The following is a 23,283-nucleotide window of genomic DNA, read 5'->3' as shown; positions in this document are numbered from 1 at the left end:
ACTGCCACTCACATCATGGCTAAATGACACCTGTGCATCATTTACAAGGTCAGCACATGGTACAGGTTTGTCACATACATATAGTACACATCCTGCACATGTGACACTCATATGATGGCCAGGTGGCACAGTTACACCAGTCACATAGTGGAAATATACCAGCAGCACCCCGTTCACATTCTAAACACATGATGCATGCGCTCCACTTACATGCTAGTCACATTTGCCACCTACACATACTGTAACACTCATATGCATATACAACACCTGCCACACATGTGTTACTCACATATAATACACATCCACAACTTAAAAGCCAGATATATTGCATGCTTCCTTTACACCTGGGACACATGCCCCTCACATGCCCCTCACATGCACTTAGGCAACCAACATGGTAGTCACATGCCACACAAGGACCAGCACCACTTTATCCATAGGACAACCAATGTGTCTGCACTGGGCCCTATAGTATGGGTATAACTAGCAAAGACTGGGCCCCATTACAAACTTTTGACCTGGGCCACGTAATAGTGTCCCCTTTCCAAGCCCCCACACAGGATACCTCTGAATTTACACATACTATAATGTCTCAAAGTGGCCTCCAGACAGTATATCACATAGCGTCCCGTTAACACAGTGTAATGTCCCATAGCAACCCTTCCAAACGGTATAATGTCCCATAGTGGCCCCTGCACACAGTATAATGTTACATAGTGGCTTCTCCACACAGTATAATGTTCCATATCGGCCCCTCCACACAGTATTATGTCCAATAGTGGCCCTTCCACCCAGTATTGTCCCAGTATTATGGGGAGCACCACCCACAAACTATTATTATACAATGGGGTCTTTTCATAACCCAGAGAATAATGGTCGGAGACCATGGGGAGGTGACAATCATAAAGACGAGTGGTACTCACCTCTCCTGGGCTACACTCTGACTCCCTGCTGCTTTTAGCTCTCTACAATGATGTGACAAAAATAGATTACATCAGCCCAGGAGAGGTGAGTACCGCTGGTTTTTATGTTCGCTCAACTTCCCTGGGCCTCTGATCGTTATCCTATGGGTTCTAAAGAGACCCAAGATTATAATAATGGCATTATTTGTTGGGATTCACCCAAAAAATAGCTTAGATGCAGGCCTGTGGCTTTACTTACTGATCCCCGCTCCTGCTCACAGCCACCTCCGCTTCTTCTGCCCTCGAGAGGCAGCCTATTTAAAAAAAAAAAAAAAAAAAAGCAGCAAGGGCCTATCGGGCCTCCTAAGGTCACAAGCCTCATAGCAGAAGATACGGCCACTATGGCAGTACTGTATGGGAGGCTTTCTCAGTCACCCTGGATTGGACTGGACAGTCCCGCATCAAGTAGCGGTTTCAAAAACACCTACATGCTAAGTACACAGATAAAATTGAGTATAATTGTGACTATAATTGTGAGCGTGGAGCTATCAGTTCTGTGCTCCACCATCAAGGCATCAGTTGATAATGTCTGCAACAGGGAGGCAAAATGAGGGCTGAGCGGGAGACTTCATTACATCCAAAGCCTACAGGCAAGTCCATGGAAAAATGATTAGTTGAATATTTAAGTATGTAATATATTATTTAAATGTTGACTGCAGGGGCAGGAGGCATTATGGGGGGCTACTTAAGGCGACACTAGATTGTGTGGGCTCCTTGAAGGAACATTAAATTATTCTGGGTGGGGTCCACTTATGAAACCTTTGTACGTGGACCACTAATATGTTAAAATGTCGCTGCCACATGCAGTATACCTGCTTATGTATATATTTTTCTTGTGAGTTTTGATGATTTGCTTCTGATATATATGCCTATAGTATATAGAAGAGTAATGACTTCCTTTATCACTATCATAAATACATGATACAACTCTATGGCTGGTTCAAGTTGGTCTGAATCTCCTCCTGTTACATGTCGCTACAATTAATAGGGTGAATTAGCAAGTTGCAGGTAACAGTCAGAAAGTTGTGGGAAGTAGAGCAGATGAATATTGACTTTCATACAACCGAGAGTAATTAAATTATTAATTACATTACAATGAATTCATAATAAATTACACACAAGCCCTTTTGTGAGAAAAGCATAATATGGAGTCAGAGACTGTACTAGAGAAACACTACAATTCATTATGTTAGGAATAATCAGGCAAATCTTATGGAACTGCCTCTTAAATAGAAAGTATCAGAAGAAATGGCCTATGTCTGAAATCAAGTTTTTATATTAAACATATTTTTACATCTATGCAAGTATGCATCCCCTATACATAGGGTAGAGGATAACTTGTAGATCTTTTGGATCCGGCTGCTAAGATCCCCAGTGATCAAGAGAATGGGGGACATTCTGAGCGTTGGTCAGACAGTACATGCAATGCTAAATTGATTTTACAGGGAATGCCAGAGAAACCCAAAGTACAGTGGTTGGCTATCTCCGACCCTCCCATTGAAATGAAAGGAGCATATTGTGTATGCTTCCTGATAACTACTTCATTCAGAATGGGGTGAAATTCTCCTGATCACTTGGGGTCCCCACTGACATTTTTAGATGGGGAAAAGCCTTTTAATACTGTTTGGTGACTTTATATTAATTTAGCATGTCACTATGTACTATAGTAAAAGAAAAATATACAGTTTTTATTCAGGTCACTGAGCTTCATAATAGGTTGGCACTTCATGCTCTGTAGAGATCGCACTTCTGCAGTCATCTCATTATTATCATAGACAGGATAATAATGAAAGGTAATAACATCTATGTACAAATAACACTGGGTCACATTGTTCAAAATAAGTGATAATCACTGATTATAAATCTCACCCAACACAAAGTCTCTACTCAAGTCAAAGAGAACAATACAAGTTCATTGAAGTCAATGAACATATGCCAAATCCAGGTTTTGTATGGTCTTTGTAGCTGCTATAAAACATACACTATATTGACACCGGTATCAGCATGTTACACCTTACACATTACACCTAATTTTATGACATCCCATTCTAAAGCCATAGGCATTAATATGGAGTTGGTCTCCTCTTAGCAGTGAACTTAGCTTCCACTTGATATACTGAAGTATTAAGATTTTCTTTCACTGGAACTAATGATCCTAGACCAGTGATCTGGTTTATAGGACCGTGCAATATTATTATGACCTGTAATAATACCATACAGTTAGGGCCAGAAATATTTGGACAGTGACACAAGTTTTGTTATTTTAGCTGTTTACTAAAACATGTTCAGAAATACAATTATATATATAATATGGGCTGAAAGTGCACACTCCCAGCTGCAATATGAGAGTTTCCACATCCAAATCGGAGAAAGGGTTTAGGAATCATAGCTCTGTAATGCATAGCCTCCTCTTTTTCAAGGGACCAAAAGTAATTGGACAATGGACTCTAAGGGCTGCAATTAACTCTGAAGGCGTCTCCCTCGTAAACCTGTAATCAATGAAGTAGTTAAAAGGTCTGGGGTTGATTCCAGGTGTGTGGTTTTGCATTTGGAAGCTGTTGCTGTGACCAGACAACATGCGGTCAAAGGAACTCTCAATTGAGGTGAAGCAGAACATCCTGAGGCTGAAAAAAAAGAAAAAATCCATCAGAGAGATAGCAGACATGCTTGGAGTAGCAAAATCAACAGTCGGGTACATTCTAAGAAAAAAGGAATTGACTGGTGAGCTTGGGAACTCAAAAAGGCCTGGGCGTCCACGGATGACAACAGTGGTGGATGATCGCCGCATACTTTCTTTGGTCAAGAAGAACCCATTCACAACATCAACTGAAGTCCAGAACACTCTCAGTGAAGTAGGTGTATCTGTCTCTAAGTCAACAGTAAAGAGAAGACTCCATGAAAGTAAATACAAAGGGTTCACATCTAGATGCAAACCATTCATCAATTCCAAAAATAGACAGGCCAGAGTTAAATTTGCTGAAAAACACCTCAAGAAGCCAGCTCAGTTCTGGAAAAGTATTCTATGGACAGATGAGACAAAGCTCAACCTGTACCAGAATGATGGGAAGAAAAAAGTTTGGAGAAGAAAGGGAACGGCACATGATCCAAGGCACACCACATCCTCTGTAAAACATGGTGGAGGCAACGTGATGGCATGGGCATGCATGGCTCTCAATGGCACTGGGTCACTTGTGTTTATTGATGACATAACAGCAGACAAGAGTAGCCGGATGAATTCTGAAGTGTACCGGGATATACTTTCAGCCCAGATTCAGCCAAATGCTGCCAAGTTGATCGGACAGCGCTTCATAGTACAGATGGACAATGACCCCAAACATACAGCCAAAGCTACCCAGGAGTTCATGAGTGCAAAAAAGTGGAACATTCTGCAATGGCCAAGTCAATCACCAGATCTTAACCCAATTGAGCATGCATTTCACTTGCACAAATCCAGACTTAAGGCGGAAAGACCCACAAACAAGCAAGACCTGAAGGCTGCGGCTGTAAAGGCCTGGCAAAGCATTAAGAAGGAGGAAACCCAGCGTTTGGTGATGTCCATGGGTTCCAGACTTAAGGCAGTGATTGCCTCTAAAGGATTCGCAACAAAATATTGAAAAAAAAAATATTTTGTTTGGGTTATGTTTATTTGTCCAATTACTTTTGAGCTCCTAAAATGTGGAGTGTTTGTAAAGAAATGTGTACAATTCCTACATTTTCTATCAGATATTTTTGTTCAACCCTTCAAATTAAACGTTACAATCTGCACTTGAATTCTGTTGTAGAGGTTTCATTTCAAAACCAATGTGGTGGCATGCAGAGCCCAACTCGCGAAAATTGTGTCACTGTCCAAATATTTCTGGCCCTAACTGTATGTCTGCCATAAAAAAGATACTGTGTGATATAAATAGTAAAGGGTCCACACTTAGTCCAAGCTGCTTCACAGTGGCCCCTGCACTGTACAATCTGCTCCACAGTGACCATGTGGCGCATTTCCACTTATGACTCCTTGCTCCTGTTATATTCTATTGTAGCACACCTGAGAGTTTGTTGCAGTGTATCAGTCCAGCCTGTGCTCTGAGTTCCTCTGGTTTGCTAAAAGTTAACCTCAGTTGCTCTTTGATTGACAACTTGCCTTCCTATCACTTCTGGTGCAGATTCGGGGTTTCCCATATACTGTCATATTAGTCCTCTCATGGATGCTTGTTATTACTCTATTAGAGTGAACTAGTGTTATACTGTTTCTCTGATTATATATTTCTGACCTTCTGTTTTCCCTTTGACTATTCTTCTGGCTTTAATTTTGTTCTTCTCTGCCTAATTGGTTCTTACCCCTGGCTCTCCTTATTAGCCGTTCCTGTTTGTTTTTCTTGTCTGCATTTTATGTATTCACTTGTATTATAGGAAGGAAGGGACTGCCGTCCAGTTGTCCTCTACTGCTTAGGGTAGTTGAGGCAAATAGGTAGGGACTGGGGGTGGGTCAAGCATCAAGTTCCAGCAGCAGCTTACGTGGGAATTGCTTAATGGGCAATTCTCTAGCAGAATTATTCTAAAATATAGGTGCTTAATATTTCCCAGGAGAATATAGTATAGTCGATCTCTTCTCCCAGTGGTTTACTTTCAAGTGGCTGGCATCCTTGCTCAAATACTTAGCTGTCTTTAACCCTTTTGAGGCCTTCTTGCTTCAACCTTCTTTACCAGCACATCTGCTCTATGATATCCATAATACGCATCAGCCTTCATTGCTTTCTAGCCAGCTGCAGCCTGGGAGTTGGAGTTGGGAAGAGTGGCAAAAATCATTTTTTCTCAAACACAAGCTTCCATTTACTTACTCTGGTCAAGAAAAATTACAAAAAAGGTGGTAACGGGTCCTGACTATCTTACATAGGAACTTGCTTTGTGTTGTATATCTGCTAGCGTTGTGTTAGGGCTTTGGGAACATTGCTCCAGATCTGGTGGAATTATCCTACCATACTTATCTCTTGGTCTTTATAATTGGTTGTGAAGCCCAACACTACTGGCATCCCTAGAAGTGGGCCATCTGTCCTTTATTCATGGCCCCCCTGAGAATCAAAAAATGTTACTACTTCTTAACCACAACTAAATCCATTATCCTTTAGCATTAGAGGTCCACAGCAACCTGTTTGCTGCACGAATGAGTGGTAAAAATGAACCATTAATAAAGGTGGGAAACCTCCTGGGAGTCAATTCAAATATCTCAGATACATTTATGGGACATTGACTTTGGTGGTCTTGTTTAAAGACAGCCTTGACCTTCTATAGCGAGATATGAGCTCAACTGGAGGGACTACTGAGGTCCTTCCCTTTCTTCTGTTTTTTTCTTTTCTGTTTTTAGACTACGCTGATATTGAGATGTTGCCAATGTGGCTGTTCTTTAGCAGGTTATTTCTTCTGTTTTATACTGATGTAAATAACAGTAATAATGTTTGATAAAAAAAAAACCAAAAAAAACCATGCATACATGGCCAAGCTGAGTACAGTCATGGCCAAAAGTTTTGAGAATGATACAAATATTAATTTTTACAAAGTCTACTGCTTCAGTTTTCCTAATGGCAATTTGCATATACTCCAGAATGTTATAAAGAGTGATCAGCTTAACAGCAATTACTTGCAAAGTCAATATTTGCCTAGAAAATGAACTTTATCCCCCAAAACACATTTCAACATAATTGCAGCCCTGCCTTAAAAGGACCAGCTAAAATCGTTTCAGTGATTGCTCCATTAACACAGGTGTGGGTGTTGATGAGGACAGGGCTGGAGATAATCTGTCCTGATTAAGTAAGAATGACACCACTGGACACTTTAAAAGGAGGCTGGTGCTTGGCATCATTGTTTCTCTTCTGTTAACCATGGTTATCTCTAAAGAAACACGTGCAGTCATCATTGCACTGCAAAAAAATGGCCTAACAGGGAGGAGTATCGCAGCTAGAAAGATTGCACCTCAGTGAACAATCTATTGCATCATCAAGAACTTCAAGGAGAGAGGTTCAATTGTTGGCAAAAAGGCTCCAGGGCACCCAAAAAAGACCAGCAAGCACCAGGACTGTCTCTTAAAAGTGTTTCAGCTGCGGGATCGGGCTACCAGTAGTGCAGAGCTTGCTCAGGAATGGCAGCAGGCAGGTGTGAGTGCATCTGCACGCACTGTGAGGCGGAGACTCTTGGAGCAAGGCCTGGTCTCAAGGAGGGCAGCAAAGAAGCCACTTCTCTCCAGAAAAAAACATCAGGGACAGACTGATATTCTGCACAGGTACAGGGAGTGGACTGCTGAGGACTGGGGTAAAGTCATTTTCTCTGATGAATCCCCTTTTCGATTGTTTGGGACATCTGGAAAACAGCTTATTTGGAGAAGACGAGGTGAGCGCTACCACCATTCTTGTCTCATGCCAACTGTAAAGCATCCTGAAACCATTCATGTGTGGGGTTGCTTCTCAGCCAAGGGAATCGGCTCTCTCACAGTCTTGCCTAAAAACACAGCCATGAATAAAGAATGGTACCATAATGTCCTACAAGATCAACTTCTCCCAACCGTCCAAGAGCAGTTTGGCGATCAACAATGCCTTTTCCAGCATGATGGAGCACCTTGCCATAAAGCAAACGTGATAACTAAATGGCTCAGGGAACAAAACATAGAGATTTTGGGTCCATGGCCTGGAAAATCCCCAGATCTTAATCCCATTGAGAACTTGTGGTCAATCATCAAGAAATGGATGGACAAACAAAAACCTACAAATTCTGACAAATTGCAAGCATTGATTGTGCAAGAATGGACTGCTATCAGTCAGGATTTGGTCCAGAAGTTGATTGAGAGCATGCCAGGGAGAATTGCAGAGGTCCTGAAGAAGAAGGGTCAACACTGCAAATATTGACTTGCTGCATTAACTCATTCTAACTGTCAATATAAGCTTTTGTTACTCATAATATGATTGCAATTATATTTCTGTATGTGATAAAAACATCAGACAAACACACATAAAAACCAGAGGGCAGCAGATCATGTGAAAATATAATGTTTGTGTCATTCTCAAAACTTTTGGCCATGACTGTATACATGAATATAGAGTTGTTGTAAGAGATAGCTTTAGGGAAAACAAGCAGTCGGCTGACTTCTATCTAATCCGGCCTAATTGATAAATGTGTTTCACTGAGCAAAGATAGGCAGCTTTCACAGTAGCAGAGAATGTAGACTGCTGCATCAGGGCAGATTGAGGCCAAGGCTATGGGAAAGGACTGGTAATGTTCCTGCACAGTGTTGGCCTATGACCCACCAGTAAAACTCATTCTGGGGGCCCTCCATACAGCTAAATGCAAATACTACTTGACACTTGTTCACTAATTCCTAAAATGTTGCCAAGATAAATTTAGTTTCCAGTAGCAGCTTGCTCCCTAGCCCTTGCCTCTGATGTTTCTGTCAGGGTATCCATCAGTAGCTTGTTGTCTGTCTCTTGCCTTGAACTAGTGACCTCTTATTACTGTTGGTGACTGTGATTGAGTGTGATTTAGAAGATGGGGCCCAGGGAGGAAGGATACTGAGGCTGTAGATGCCAACTCAGCCACCCAGTGTGTCTGCAGTGTATAAAAATAAACTAGGTAGTTTCTTAAATAATCTACCCAGTATATTATACTGACACATGACACTTAGCCTGGTTGAAATGCTGAACACTGAATATCTGTATGAAGTATAATGAGTGTACTTTGCCGTGCCAGGGAGAATTGGGGGCCCACCTCACTCCGAGTCCCACCAGGGAATTCACCTGTTTACCTGTGGGCCAGTTTGAGCCTGTTTCTGCTTCTGTCCAAAGGCAGATAATAATGGGCAGTAGTATTCCAAAAAGCAAACAAAGTAAATCCCACTAATGGCTCGTTCACATCTGCGTTCACTGTCCTTATTGCAGGTTTCCGTTTCCTGCATAAAACAGATGCAGGAGGCGGAAGCCTGCAGGAGACTTTCTCACCCATTCATTTGAATGGGTGAGAAAGCTGTCCGGCCGTGCGCGGCAGTGAGCGTTTTGCGCTCTCCGCCGCGAAACCGGGTTTTATAATCCGGACACAGAGTCGGACATGCACTACTCTGTGTCCGGATAAAAAAATCCGGTTTCGCGGCGGAGAGCCTAAAACGCTCACCGCCGCTCATGGCCGGACCCGGTCTATGGTTTCCGTCTTCTGCCATGCAGAAGACGGAAACCATAGAACGGAGACATGAACGCAGGTGTGAACCCAGCGTAACCTGGCACCTATGGGTCCAGAAATCCTGATAAACTTAAAACAATTATCTGTTAAGGTGCCCACACACACCAGACAAATATCAGCCAAACCTGTCAATTTGGCAGAATCATCGATTTGCCAGGATGGGCCAAGCATCTAAAGTATATGGTGGTGTTATGACTACACCCAGACTGCAGATATTTGGGATGGGGGGGAGAAGAGTCTGGCATTTTGGATTTAAACATTGCCAAATCTTTTGTTTGTAAGAGAGATGTCTGGAAACAGTTTCCTCTTCTTTCCCTACAGAGAACTTATACATACTCAGCTCAGCACATATGAAAGCTTTGATGTAGATTATACCTGTTGGCCAATGTTGATGCCATCATACTGGTGTTAACATTAGTATATCTAACAGTATTGGCACTGGAACAGGGTTATCTGGCTCTTGAATTTAATGTAGACCATTGCTTGTATCAGTAGCGTAACTAGGAATGGCGGGGCTCCGTGGCGAACTTTTGACATGGGGCCCCCCTCCCCAAACCGACACCGAAGACCTCGACCGACTCCCTCCTCCGCACTCTATTATGTCCTTAGTAAGCCCTGCACACAGTATTATGTCCATTAGTGGCCCCTGAACACAGTATTATGTCCCTTAGTGGCCCCTGCACACAGTATTAACCCCAATAGTGTCCCCTGCACACACAGTATTAACCCCTATAGTGTCCAATGCACACAGTATTATCCCAATAGTGTCCCCTGCACACAGTATTATACCCCAATAGTGGCCCCTGCACACACAGTATTAACCCCAATAGTGGCCCCTGCACACAGTATTAACCCCAATAGTGTCCTCTGTACACAGTATTAACCCCTATAGTGTCCAATGCACACAGTATTATCCCAATAGTGTCCCCTGCACACAGTATTAACCCCCATAGTGGCCCCTGCACACAGTATTATGTCCCATAGTGGCCCCTGCACACAGTATTATACCCCAATAGTGGCCCCTGCACACACAGTATTAACCCCAATATTGGCCCCTACACACAGTATTAACCCCAATAGTGTCCCCTGCACACACAGTATTAACCCCTATAGTGTCCAATGCACACACAGTATTAACCCCTATAGTGTCCAATGCACACAGTATTAACCCCAATAGTGTCCCCTGCACACAGTATTAATCCCCATAGTGGCCCCTGCACACAGTATTATGTCCCATAGTGGCCCCTGCACACAGTATTATACCCCAATAGTGGCCCCTGCACACACAGTATTAACCCCAATATTGGCCCCTACACACAGTATTAACCCCAATAGTGTCCCCTGCACACAGTATTAACCCCTATAGTGTCCCCTGCACACACAGTATTAACCCCTATAGTGTCCAATGCACACAGTATTATCCCCCATAGTGTCCCCTGCACACAGTATTGCATCCCACTGTGGACACCTATAAGCATTTATTATACTCTGGGGTCTGAAAAGACCCCAGAGTATAATAATCGGAGACCAGGGGCATTAAAAACATTAAAAGAACAGAAACAGTTGCTTACCTGTTCCTGTCGGCCGCCGCTCTTGTCCTGTTTTAATGATGTCGGACGTCACATGACCCAGGAAGGAGGCCTGGCAGGATCGTGGAGAGGTAAGTAACAGTGTTTTTTATGTTTCTTACCTCTCCCGGGCCTCCGATCATTATACTCGGGGGTCTGCAAAGACCCCCGAATATAATGATAGTGTTTGTGGGGCCCGCGGTGTCACTTGCCGATCCCGGCCCAGCCAGGATCGGCAAGTGAATAGGGCCCGTAACGGCCTATTGAAAGAAAAAAAAAAAAAACCGCAGCGGTAGCGGCTGTCACCGGGCCCCCTAATGGCCCGGGCCCTGTGGCAGCTGCCTCCGCTGCCTCTGCGATAGTTACGCCACTGGCTTGTATCTATTTATATGTATGTATGTGCAATGTCCAGTAATTCACAGTTTCTAATAGTCCGTTAGTTTGGGGGTTTTTTACCTGTTTTGGAAAAAATGTATTACTATTAGTATATATGCATAATCTACAAGTTGTTTTACAGCAGGGGTCGGCAACCTTTAGCACCGTAACTGTTGTGAAGCTAGAATTGGCAGCATGCTCCCTTCACTTCTATAGGAGTTCCAGCCGGGATTCGTGGCTTCACAAAAGCTAGATTGCCTACCCTTGTTGTGCAGAGTACTGCCAGACCCAAAAAATTACCCAGGCAGGTCAGCCTCATGTATGATTGCCAATTTGTCTGCTGTAAGTAATAAACCGTAAATCCAATAATGGCCACACTTAAGAGCATTAGGTTAAATGGAAAAGAAATCAGAACAGGAAATGTACATCAGCCACTTTGGAGTGTACAACCTCTCCGACATTGATGGCATATACCTAGAATGAAAGTAGTTTCCTTGTCAGAATTTTTCAATGTGCAGCGCCACTCTCATCCAGGAGTTGTTCTGATATTGCAGCTTTGCCTCATTTAAGTGCAGTATAAGCCAAAGGAGAGTGTAGAGCTTAAGGATAAAGGCCCATGCTGCAGAAACGCATCTTTTTTGTTGCAGATTTTGTTGCGTTTTTTTGAAGCCAGAGCCAGGAGTGGATTAAGCAGAAGGAAGAAGTATATGAAGGCTACACATTGAAATCAATGGGAGGCTTTTAAACCCATTGATTTCAATGTGTAGCGCGCGTAAAACCGGCACACATTGAAGTCTGGGGTTGTGTTTTACAGAGGTCACTTTGACACGTCTTTACGTGTCTGAATGAGCGGAGCGTAAACTCCGGGTGAAGGCTCCCTAATACTGTATTAGCAGTACTATAAGGTGGTGGAAGCCACTTTCTGCCACATTTGTAGCCTTAAGTGTGGCACTTCCAAGAAGTTCCTACCCGAGATAGGAACTGTTAGCCATTAGCTCCATGCTGCAGTATTCACACCCACTGCTGCTGCTGACTTCATAGACTCAATTAGGAGTGATGTCACTACATTGCACCTTCTGCTCCAAGTCACTAAGGGTCCATTCCCAGGGAGGAAAATGGTGAGGAATTTGGTGTGGAATTTCAGCGCTGAAAAAAAAGCTTCCCATTGACTTCACTGGGTTCCTTTTTCTAATAATTATAAATACCTTGCTCTTTTCTCTAAGGGAGCATTCACACGGGGCAAAATGTTGCTGCTTATGGCGCCGAATTTACTGCGCTTAAAAAAAAGCGTCCCATTGATTTCAATGGGTGCCACTCGCTTTTTTCTACGCGCAGCAAAACTTACCACACGGTAAATTCCGCACAAAGAAAAAAGTGAGTGGCACCCATTGAAATCAATGGGACACTTTTTTTTTACACGCGGTAAACTCGGCACCATAAACAGCGCCATTTTGCCCCATGTGAATGCCCCCTTAGGGTCCATTAACACAGATGAAAATGGTGAGGAATTTGGTGTGGAATTTCAGCGCCTAAAAAAAAAGCCTCCCATTGGCTTTTTTTTCAAAGCTGAAATTCCTCACAAAATTCCTCACTATTTTCTTCTGTGTGAATGGTAAGCAAGGTAATTATAATTATTACCATTATTACTATTATATTCTATTGTGGATTGTTGCATTTTACTGTGGAGGCCATATGGGGGACTGTGTGTGGGGGGTCTCAATGAGGATCATTAGACTGTATGGGAGATACAAGGGGGGCTATTAGTTTATGTGGGGTCACAAACAAATTGTATACTGTGTTGAGGCCACAAGAGGGACCAAGAGGAGGATATTATATTGAGGTGGGACCACAAAGGGGACATTATAATCTTTGGGACAACAGTAGGGACATTATATTGTGTGGGGCCACAAGCGGGCATGATACTGTATGGGAGCACTAAAGGGGCAATATACTGTGTTGGGAGACAAATTGACTGGGTAGGATGTGGTGGTGTCTGTTTCTGTCCTCTGAAAGTTGGAAGATACACAATGCTGCCTGAAAAGAGTGTTAGCTGTGTTCTCTGAAACTACTGGGAAGTTTATGTATATCTTAGTAAGATACTGTGAAGACCTACTGTAAGCAACAACTACCTCAAGTAAACCGTGACCTCTAAGCGTTGGTGCACTAGTGGCCAAACATTCTGGAAGCACAAGTATGGCGGGTGTAAATATAATATGCTATTGCAGAGGAGCTGAAATTAATACATTTGTTAACTGTAAATGTGTCTTTAGTCAGCTTTATGCCACAGAACGGACAATAGATAGGATGGGATTTAATCCCAGTTTGCAAGCTTTATGTTAAATGACACACTCAGCTCTGCTGCACCTGTCCAGTACATTAATGATTCAGCTATTGCCGTGCATTAAAGCATACAGAACATTTACTAATATGCTCAGTCATGGTTATTTCTGAAGCCACAGCAAATACTGAGTCATAATGCATTATCAGTAAAGAGCTCAAATTATCCACCTGAAAAACCTTCCTGCACAGATGTCACCAAATCACCTTGATATAAGCAGTAAAGTGCTATAGAGGCTTCCATATACAAATAATGTCTGTGCAGAGGGGACGGTACAAAACATGGTCATTATACACTCAACTGTCTCTTAGAAAAAGTGTAAGTATTGCTTCACTATACGTTCACAAGGAGCAGTAATATAGTTATTTATTCTTATACAGATGGGCAGTATTATAATAGTTATATTCTTGTACATAAGGGTAGTATTATAGAAGCTATATTCTTCTACATAGGGTATTATTACAGTTGTTATATTCTTGTACATGGGAGGCAATATTATAGTAGTTGCATTCTTGTACATAGGGGCAGTATTATAGTAGATATGTTCTGGTACATAGAGCAGTATTATAGTAGTTATATTCTTGTACATAGGGGCAGTATTATAGTAGATATGTTCTGGTACATAGAGCAGTATTATAGTAGTTATATTCTTGTACATGGGGGCAGTATTATAGTAGTTGCATTCTTGTACATGGGGGCAGTATTATAGTAGTTATATTCTTGTACATAGGGGAAGAATTATATGGGTCGCAGTTATAATATTGTTTTGTCAGTTTTTTTCACATCAGTTTAACCCAAAGTGTTTCTTTAACATATAAATTTTTACTGTATTGTTGCTATGAAATTGTACAGATGAGACATAGATTTGGGCATGTTACACAGAAAACCAGATTATTTTATGAAGTTCTGAACTGTCAGATGCATTACCATGTACCAGCACTATAGCATAATAGGTTTTTCTCTATGGTAATGATATGAAGATTATGCAGAAATAGTAGGTAGAACCATATGGAATTGGTATCAAAACATATCCAGTCAGGCAACATACTGCTATGTCTCCAACAAGTTAAAGGGGTTTTCTGGTTTAGAAAACTATTAGAGTATAGACAGAGGTCCACGATTCAGGACACTTATCAATCAGCCAGGGTAGAGATAGGTAAAAGGGGCATCTTTCACTCTGGAGGACCCAATATGATTGGTAATCTTGATTTTGAAGGGCACAGGGCTTTATTTCCTTTGTGGCAGTGCTTCAGAGGAATGGTGCTTATAGGGAATAACTAAGAGGCTAAGCAGCAGGAGTCTTTGGATCAGCTTGTCAAAAGTTTCTTCTTACAAAAAGTTGTCCAAAGAACACAATGCCTTTTGTTTGGTATTAGGAAGACATTTCAGTGTTTTGTCTTATAGGAAGGGATAAAGTCAATGGGCATATGTAGGTACATGCCACATCATGATCATGTGATTGTCACTTTCTGCAAGAGAAATCACTGCCCTGAGTAAAGGTAAAAGAGATACTGTACTAGAAGATCCCTGTCCACATTGTCCTAGTGGATACATGTCTACTGTATGTAAAAATAACTTCTTCTTCTCTTGCAGATACGCTTGGTGATTGCAGAGAAAGGTTTGCCATGTGATGAGCGAGATGTCAGCCTGCCTTTGGCAGAACAGAAAGAGCCATGGTTCATGAGACTCAATCTTGGAGAGGAAGTGCCAGTAGTAATTCATGGAGATAATATCATAAGTGACTATAGTCAGATCATAGACTACATCGAGAACAATTTTGTAGGAGGTAAAGTCTTTTTCTTTCAAAAACTCTTACAAGATCATTTAGTCTGGACCATGACCACGATGATCAGTGCCATCATCACATCCATACCATAGAAAAATAAAATGTCCTCTTCTTGGTGCTGATTTATATAACCACATCCCTCCCCGCCTGGGACTGAAGGTTTTGATGTGTTCCTCTACCTACCATATTAGTATATTAGTCGGACAGTCAGTCATTCAACCATGTCCATCAATTGTGCCCTAGGTGGCCACCTACCACTCATCCCAGTCCTGGTTATATATTACTTTATACAGTTTTGTGAACAATGAAAATTAAAGTACACCTGTCTACTAAAAGCTCTAGCACCAAGGTGCATATAGGGTATAACAATGTAATGTAGATATCAATCAGTTGTCATGCACTCAACCTTCAGGACCTCCTGGCTTGCAGTCACTTTATACATGTCCTAAGTGCCTTCACTGGTGTTAACAAGACTGATTCCAAGGTTGTTGGAACCTGGTCAAGTTTTCCCTAGAAAGAAGCAAGACCTATCCATGTTATAATAGGAATTGTAAACTGATTGCAGACTGCTCACATATTCTTGGGATGAGGCAGGCAGCAAATCTAAACCACTTGAACTGTCCGCTGTTACTTGTATCTAAAAAGTGAGATTTCTGTGGCTATAAATCCCCTGCACCTTTTCTATCTGACTGGTCGCATCTATAATATATGGTAAACACCATTATTTAGTGCGATGAACTAGTGTGGGTAGAGACAGCCATTCTTTTATGTGCATTGCCCGACTCTCTGATCACAGTTTAATTTCCGTCTTAAAATGCCATCTGGGAGCAGCCAGCTGTTAACACTGGTAAAGGCCTAAATTATTGCTGCTTGTCGCTTTCACTGAGCCTTGTGACTTGTAAATGAACATGAGGCGTGCAAACTGAAGGTTAGAGATAAAGCAGGAGGAAAAGGTACTGTAATATATTAGACTTGATTGAAACTGGAATATGGCTATATGTTACTGCGCCGCTTGTGATACTGCACTGCACAATGTAATGTATTCTCTTAAAGGGATTATAGTAAGAAAAAGAGCAGGAAAATTTCCTGGGTAGCAGTAACTTTATATGTGATTTGAGCACTGTATGTGCTGGTCACATCCAAAAAGCATGGGGCATGGCCAGCACATTTAGTGCCCATGTAACAGGAGAGAGGGCATGGTTATATGCAAATGAAGGGGGGGGGGGGAAGCATCCATAAGGGGTTTGACCAATCCATAGGGGGTGTAGCTTTGCCTGACAAATGTTGGCAAGTATGCTCTAGTAACATTGGAAGCAACCACTGATACAATGGTGAGATACTATTATTATTATTGTTTATTTATATAGCACCATTAATTCCATGGTGTTTTACATTTGGGGGTTTACATACAATACACAAAATATACAGCTCGATATAATATTAACAATGACGGATTGGCACAGTGGGGTAGAGGGCCCTGCCCACGAGGGCTTAATATCTAGGGGATCTTTGAGATACTAGCCAATGCCCTAATGCCTATAAGTAAGCTAGCAGCCACTGAATGTAATGTAAGTGCCAATTAACATTCTAGAAGTAGCATGTGCTGTTACTGAATCCTGCTATCCCAGACTGCTATGTGGTTGTTTTTTTCTTGGCACCTTCAGCTAGTTCACTAGCTCAGCCTTAATTTGAAGACGTCTGTCCAAGTGAAGGAATCACTTTAAGAGCACCTGTTAGATCTTAAGTTTGCTATGTTTAAAGCTTATAGTATAACTGATATTGTATTTGCATTCCAGAACTTATTCCACAGTTAATACCAGAAGCTGGAAGCCTCCTCCACTCCAGAGTTCTTCAATATAGAGAAATCCTAGAGAGTCTGCCAATGGATGCCTACACTCATGGATGTATTCTTCACCCAGAGCTCACAATAGATTCTATGATCCCAAAGTACGCCACCGCTGAGATTCGCCGTAAGTGGCCATGTTAGCCATGTTTAGAAGTCAGTTATGACAGGTATTAGTAAGCAGGGAGAGATATAATTTGTAAGGCGCCCTATAGTAATAGCTTTTACTGCTGCTACATTGTCCTATGTTTAAGTGGTTGTTCAATTTCAGACATTGAGAGACAAATGTTATTGTTTTTATAATGAAAAGTTGTATAATTTTCCAATATAATTTTTGTATCTCATGGTTTTCTAAATCTCTGCTTGCTTATATTCGTTCTGTTTATTTCCAGTGGATAAAAAACAGTCCATTGTCATGTGATATATGACCATGGTTATGTGTTATACAGTCTATAGTCATGTGTTATATAGTCTATGGTCATGTTATATACGGTCCATTGTCATGTGATATATAGAGATGAGCGAGTAGTACAGTACTCGATCGAGTAGGTGTTCGATCGAATACTACGGTATTTGAAATACTCGAACTCGATCGAACACTACTAGCTGTTCGAAGTTTAAGGTTCGATGCAGAACCAGCATTGATTGGCAGAATGCTATACATTCTGCCAATCAACGCTGGTTCTTCTCTTACCTTTCCGAAATCTTCTCCGCGCTGCGTCCCCGCGTCTTCTTCTGGGTGGAATTCACTCTGCCTAGGTATCCGGCCTAGGCAGAGCCAACTTGCACATGCGCGAGCATGCATGCGCATACACAGTCGGCTCTGCTCAGGCGTCGGGCCTGGGCAGAGCCGACTGCGCATGCGCATGCATGCCCGCGCATGCGCAGTCGGCTCTGCCTAGGCCGGATACCTAGGCAGAGTGAATTCCACCCGGAAGAAGATGCGGGGACCCTGCGCTGGGAGAAAACTTCAAGCAGAATCCAGCCCGACTGTCACTCGTGGACTTGGTAAGTATGATTTTATCGAATTTTGCCTACCCCTGAAACGAGCATTTCCCCCCATAGACTATAATGGGGTTCGAAATCCGTTCAAACAGTCGAACAGTGTGCGGCTGTTCGAATCGGATTTCGAACCTCGGACATTTTAGTGTTCGCTCACCTCTAGTGATATACAGTCTATGGTTAAGTGTTGTACAGTCTATGGTCATGTGATATACAGTCCATGGTCATGTGGTGAGCACACAGGTGCACAGTTCATTACCAGGCAGATGTCTGATTACTGTGCAGTGACTGTAAGGAAGTGTGCACCTGTGTGTCTATCACATGACCATGGACTGTATATCACATGACCATGGACTGTATATCACATGACCATGGACTGTCCTTCACGTGACCATGGACACTTTAAAGACATACTAATAATATCTGTAAAGCTGAGAAATATGATGGACTATATAAGTAAGCAAAATAAGTAAATAATAAATAATGGACTATTTTTTATCCACTGTAAGTAACTAGAATGAATGACAGCAAACAGACATTTAGAAAACCATGAAAAATTGATACAGAAATTATACTGGAAAACTGTAGAACTTTTCATTATACAGACAATAACATTTGTCTGAAAGTGGACAACGCCTTAATTTATAATTGGACGGCTGATCCAAAACACTATATATGAGATTTAGAGGACTTTACTGTCCTGCAGCCTAGGAAGATGAGAATATCCCATGTAAGCGGAAAAGTGTTTTTATGTCGTAGACTCTTATTTTTGTTTTCCATTCAATTACTAAATCCTTTTCTTTAACTCCTTAGGGCACCTTGCCAATGCCACCACCGAACTCTTGAAACTTGACCACGAAGAGCCTCAACTAACAGAGCCATACCTTTCCAAACATAAAAAGCTCATGGTAAGTTATAACATCATACAATATTTCTTATCTACAGTACATCAGTATATGTGCAGAGTTAATAGTTAGGTCATGGTGGTCACTAGTTTAGGACTCCTTTATTAGAGCTTTATTGCTCTGCCCTGATCCTCCTTGTTTACATGATTTCAGTTCACACCATTTCATTCTATCCCCTGTAGCATCTCTTCAGATCCCTTATATCTGACTCGGTCATACCTAGTATCATCAATGTACGATAAGATTGCATAAGACAATTGGCAAGATAAATGGAAGACATTACTTATTGCACATTAACAAAAAAAAAATCCAAAAACTTGGTTTTAGCCCATGCATTACTGAGATTCTATGCTATACTACAATATTAGTTGTCCATATTCAACATGCTCACACACATACATGGTTGGGTAAAATATTGTATTTTATTGTGGGGGTTCTGCATGTTCCAACTGGAGGGCATATACCCTTGCCAGAGGTCTACAGTCTTTTGTATCTTAGGAGCCACTGTCGTATATAAAAGGTTGTATTGGGCAAAAATGGATGTCTAAAGAAAACAATTATATTAGATAGAACTGACATATTTGTCCCCTGCTACCCTTCCTCTTAAAAATGCATGCTTCACTCAGCAAACAAAGGATTAGGCTTGGTGAAATTGAACAAGCTCAATACTTATTTTCCTTGACATCTGCCATTGGGACAGAGGAAGGACACCCCATTCATATTAAAAGGTTGGCTTTTCCTTCCAAAATCCACAGATTTTCCAGTGTTCTCCTAATATAATGCATGAGTACTTGAACCATTATGTTTACTGGCAGTGATGTTGGTTTGACGCTTATACTGGGGCCAGTCCAGACATCTATAGCCAATGGTTAGTAATAAATAATAGACAAATGACCATTTAGGTTAGCCAGCACTCAATGGCTGCTACATTGAACACATGTTAGCTTTAATACAATTCAATTGTTATAGTCAATTGTTATAGTCCACTATATGTCTAATACTGGTATCTCTCTTCATTTTTAAGGCAAAAATCCTGGAACATGACAATGTGAACAACCTGAAGAAAATCCTAATAGAGCTAGCCATGGTCTTAGACCAGGTTGAGGCCGAGCTAGAGAAGAGGAAAATTGAGTATGAAGGTAAAATTTTGTATTTAATTCATAGGTAAATCTGTAGGGGAAAGTTTATCCATATAGAGGTCACCATTGTGTATTCATAAATAAGTTTGGTGTATGGTGATGTAACACTACCATGGGTGGACACACCATTGGTGCAGCCTGTGCAGGTGCACAGGGGCCTACCAGGTCAGGGGCCCCTATCAACTTAATAGTGGCTTTTACTGACTATTAGATTGCAGGTAGATCCTAAGTTGATGAACCTCATGGCTAACTATTTGTGGTGGATTGTTAGAAAGACATAAGGGGGTGCTCTGGCTGAGATTTTGAAAAACAAAGGGTCCATCCAACACTACCGACCACCTATGGCACCTGGACCCCAATTATAATTTTGTAACAGGGTCCCCACCTACCACGTACCAGTTATTATATTCTGGCTTTTTACATGGCAGAGGACCTTTGGGCCCCCTCAAGCACAAGTATTTAAGTGTAACTGCTACCCTTGCAACCCCTAGAACAACACCCTAGGTTTCATCAACAAAACCAGGGGCAGCCAAGTTCAGAATGACATTCAGTGGAAAGGAACAACTCAGCCCCTGTCTGCTTCTGTATAAAATAGCAATTCTGTGTTATTATTCCTAATGACATTAGGTTGTGTTCATACAATTTAAAACTGAGCACGGATTGCACGGAATTGTACATGGACAAAGGAAATGGTATCACAAAATCGTTTTATTCATACATTTTCTGGAAAAATAACTGAAGGACAGAACAATGAGATAAATTAAAGTGGAGGTATCATACTGTAAGACAACAATGGCCCGTACATTCCAGTTGAAGTAAATGTACCTCTGGATATATTGAGGTATCATGCTGAATTTTGACATCTGTTGCAAACAACATATTCGAGTAAAGTTTCCTTTGGTTGCTACAAGTGAATGCTCTCAGCTAAATCAATTTATCGACCGGCACAAAGACCATTTTAATTAGCAAGGCCAACTCAAAGAAAAAAACGAAAAAAAATCAATAATTGCCTCAGTTTCCTGTTCAGTTTTACAAAGTGAATGCTCGGTCACCAGAATATGAGAGAAAACCAGCACAATACACTAAAAATACAATCAACACTACCAGAATGTTACATAAGGGTCAAAATCGCACACATATACAAAGTACATTACCAATGGCCAGATCAACTACAAGGGTTGAATGTGGGTTTGGTCACAGTCCTTCATCATCTCCATGAGCAAAAAGTGAATACCCTGTGCCTTTTCTTTCATTGCTTGACCCCATTGGACTTTGAGTTTCATTTTACATCTGCTCCCCTCCTTTCCCATTTCACTCATGTGTATATTGAGGAAACCTCTTGAACAGTGGGGCCAGTAGGCTTGCGGAGATTGAGCCCACGACAGCATACATACAAAGCTGTCTGCCTACCAGATGATCCATCAACTCTATTAGCGTCAATGTTTTTTTTTCTCTACTTCTTTAGTTTTTTCTCTTAGCAGTATCTTTCTTTCCCTGTATAATGTATTGGTATGTAGAGAAATATCTCTGTATGTCAGTACATTGTATGCAGAAATATATATTTATATAGAGATATTTCTCTACATACAAATACATTATACAGGAAAAGAAATTAGAAATACTATTGAGAAAGATAAGGGAAGAGAGAAGAGGAAAAAAACTTCAATTAAAGCTAATAGAGCTTGTGACTCAGCCAGTAGGAAGACAGCTTATAGAATACTTTATATACATCATGTCCAGAATTCAATTTCTGCCTTATACATAATGAAAGAAATAAGTGAAACACATATTTAAATTGATGGACAGATCTGCTCAGTATCCTTATGAAAGCTTTTGTAATTTTTTTTTTTAATAATATATATGTACTAGCCTCTGCCCGTGACTTTATCTGTGTGTTGTTGGCATCGATGATCCACCTATATTCGGCAAATTGCTTCCATTGATGGTTTGCCTGCTCCAGCTTTTCGGCAGCTCAAGTCATCCTGATGCTTATCTTGTTCCTCACTCCCTGCCTGTGATTGTTCCTGCATCTCAGCAGCTCGCTGTGACGCCATATAATGAGTGTGTTGTTGGCGTTAATGATCCGCCAGCTCGAGCGTCTCAGCAGCTGTTAAGCTGGCCTGCCGCTGAACTCATTCCTCGCGCTGTGCCTGTGATTGTTCTGGCATCTCAGCAGCTTGCTGGGATGCCACATTATGAGCACGTTGTTGTCGTCGATGATTCCCCAGAGCTCCGCTTGAGAAGAACACTGTTTACTTTTGGCTACCTTCATAGCTCTTTCTGTTTTATAATTTTGTGATAAATTAGATTTTCTTTTTTCCGGAATGTTTAAAATTAGGAAACTGCCAATTTGGATTAAAGGTGTTTTCCCATCCAGTGTGTCAGCACTGCCTGGAGCAGATCAGATAATAGCAAATGCATGTACACAGAGGACTCAGGGTTAGCTGTATGTTTACATAGAGAGATAACAGACCTGGCTTCATCAGCCTGCTGCCAAGAGCAATGTAATATAGTATGTGAACATAAATTCATAACAGTCATGAAGCCATGTCATATACTGGGATAAAAAGTAGCCTATGTGTTAATCGAGGTTACAATCTATCTATGTGTCAAATTTCATCCAAATCTCTTCAGCCAGTCATTTTTGCGTGATCGAGGAACAAACATCCAAACATAAATTCACATTTATAATATTAGTATGATAGGACAGGAAGTAGGAGGATAGGATAGGATTAGTAGGAAGGATTAGTAGGATAGGATATATGGTGTATATATATTTAAAAATACAGTATATATCTTCCACTGTACTGATCAACGTTTCTGAATACACTGTCTGTATTCCATACACAGTTTATAGCTCAGCCCTTTGAAGTCTACAGACGGGGAGGGGGTGAGAACAAGTACAGACAGTGACCTGAAAGAGAACGCCTGACTAAAGCTTCTAGTGAGGCTCTTATATTATTTCTTAAAGCTTTAAATGACTGTTTTATCTCCTTACAGAGCTGCATAACATTTCACCTGACAATCCAGCTCTGTGTGGCAATAAAACTTGAAGCTTTAACTTAGATTTCTGGGTAACAGAAGAAAGTATAATATTAACTTGGATTAAAGAGAAATTATACTAGATTGTAATCCAGGAGTCAGAAGGTAGAAATATCCC

At 41.4% G+C, this 23,283-nt stretch overlaps 1 protein-coding gene across 1 annotated transcript in view; it reads left to right on the top strand.

The window, feature by feature from the left end:
- Nucleotides 1-23,283, top strand: part of GDAP1L1 (ganglioside induced differentiation associated protein 1 like 1) — a 31,319-nt gene that overhangs the window by 5,034 nt on the left and 3,002 nt on the right. Inside the window, exons 2-5 of the mRNA XM_075277077.1 lie at nt 15,042-15,234; nt 17,031-17,204; nt 18,893-18,987; nt 20,009-20,123. Coding sequence (XP_075133178.1) covers nt 15,042-15,234; nt 17,031-17,204; nt 18,893-18,987; nt 20,009-20,123 — 577 coding nt within the window. The remainder of the gene's footprint in view (nt 1-15,041; nt 15,235-17,030; nt 17,205-18,892; nt 18,988-20,008; nt 20,124-23,283) is intronic.

Source organism: Leptodactylus fuscus, chromosome 6 (genome assembly GCF_031893055.1).
Source record: "Leptodactylus fuscus isolate aLepFus1 chromosome 6, aLepFus1.hap2, whole genome shotgun sequence".
Classification (NCBI taxonomy): domain Eukaryota; kingdom Metazoa; phylum Chordata; class Amphibia; order Anura; family Leptodactylidae; genus Leptodactylus; species Leptodactylus fuscus.
This window is presented reverse-complemented; position numbering and strand designations above follow the sequence as displayed.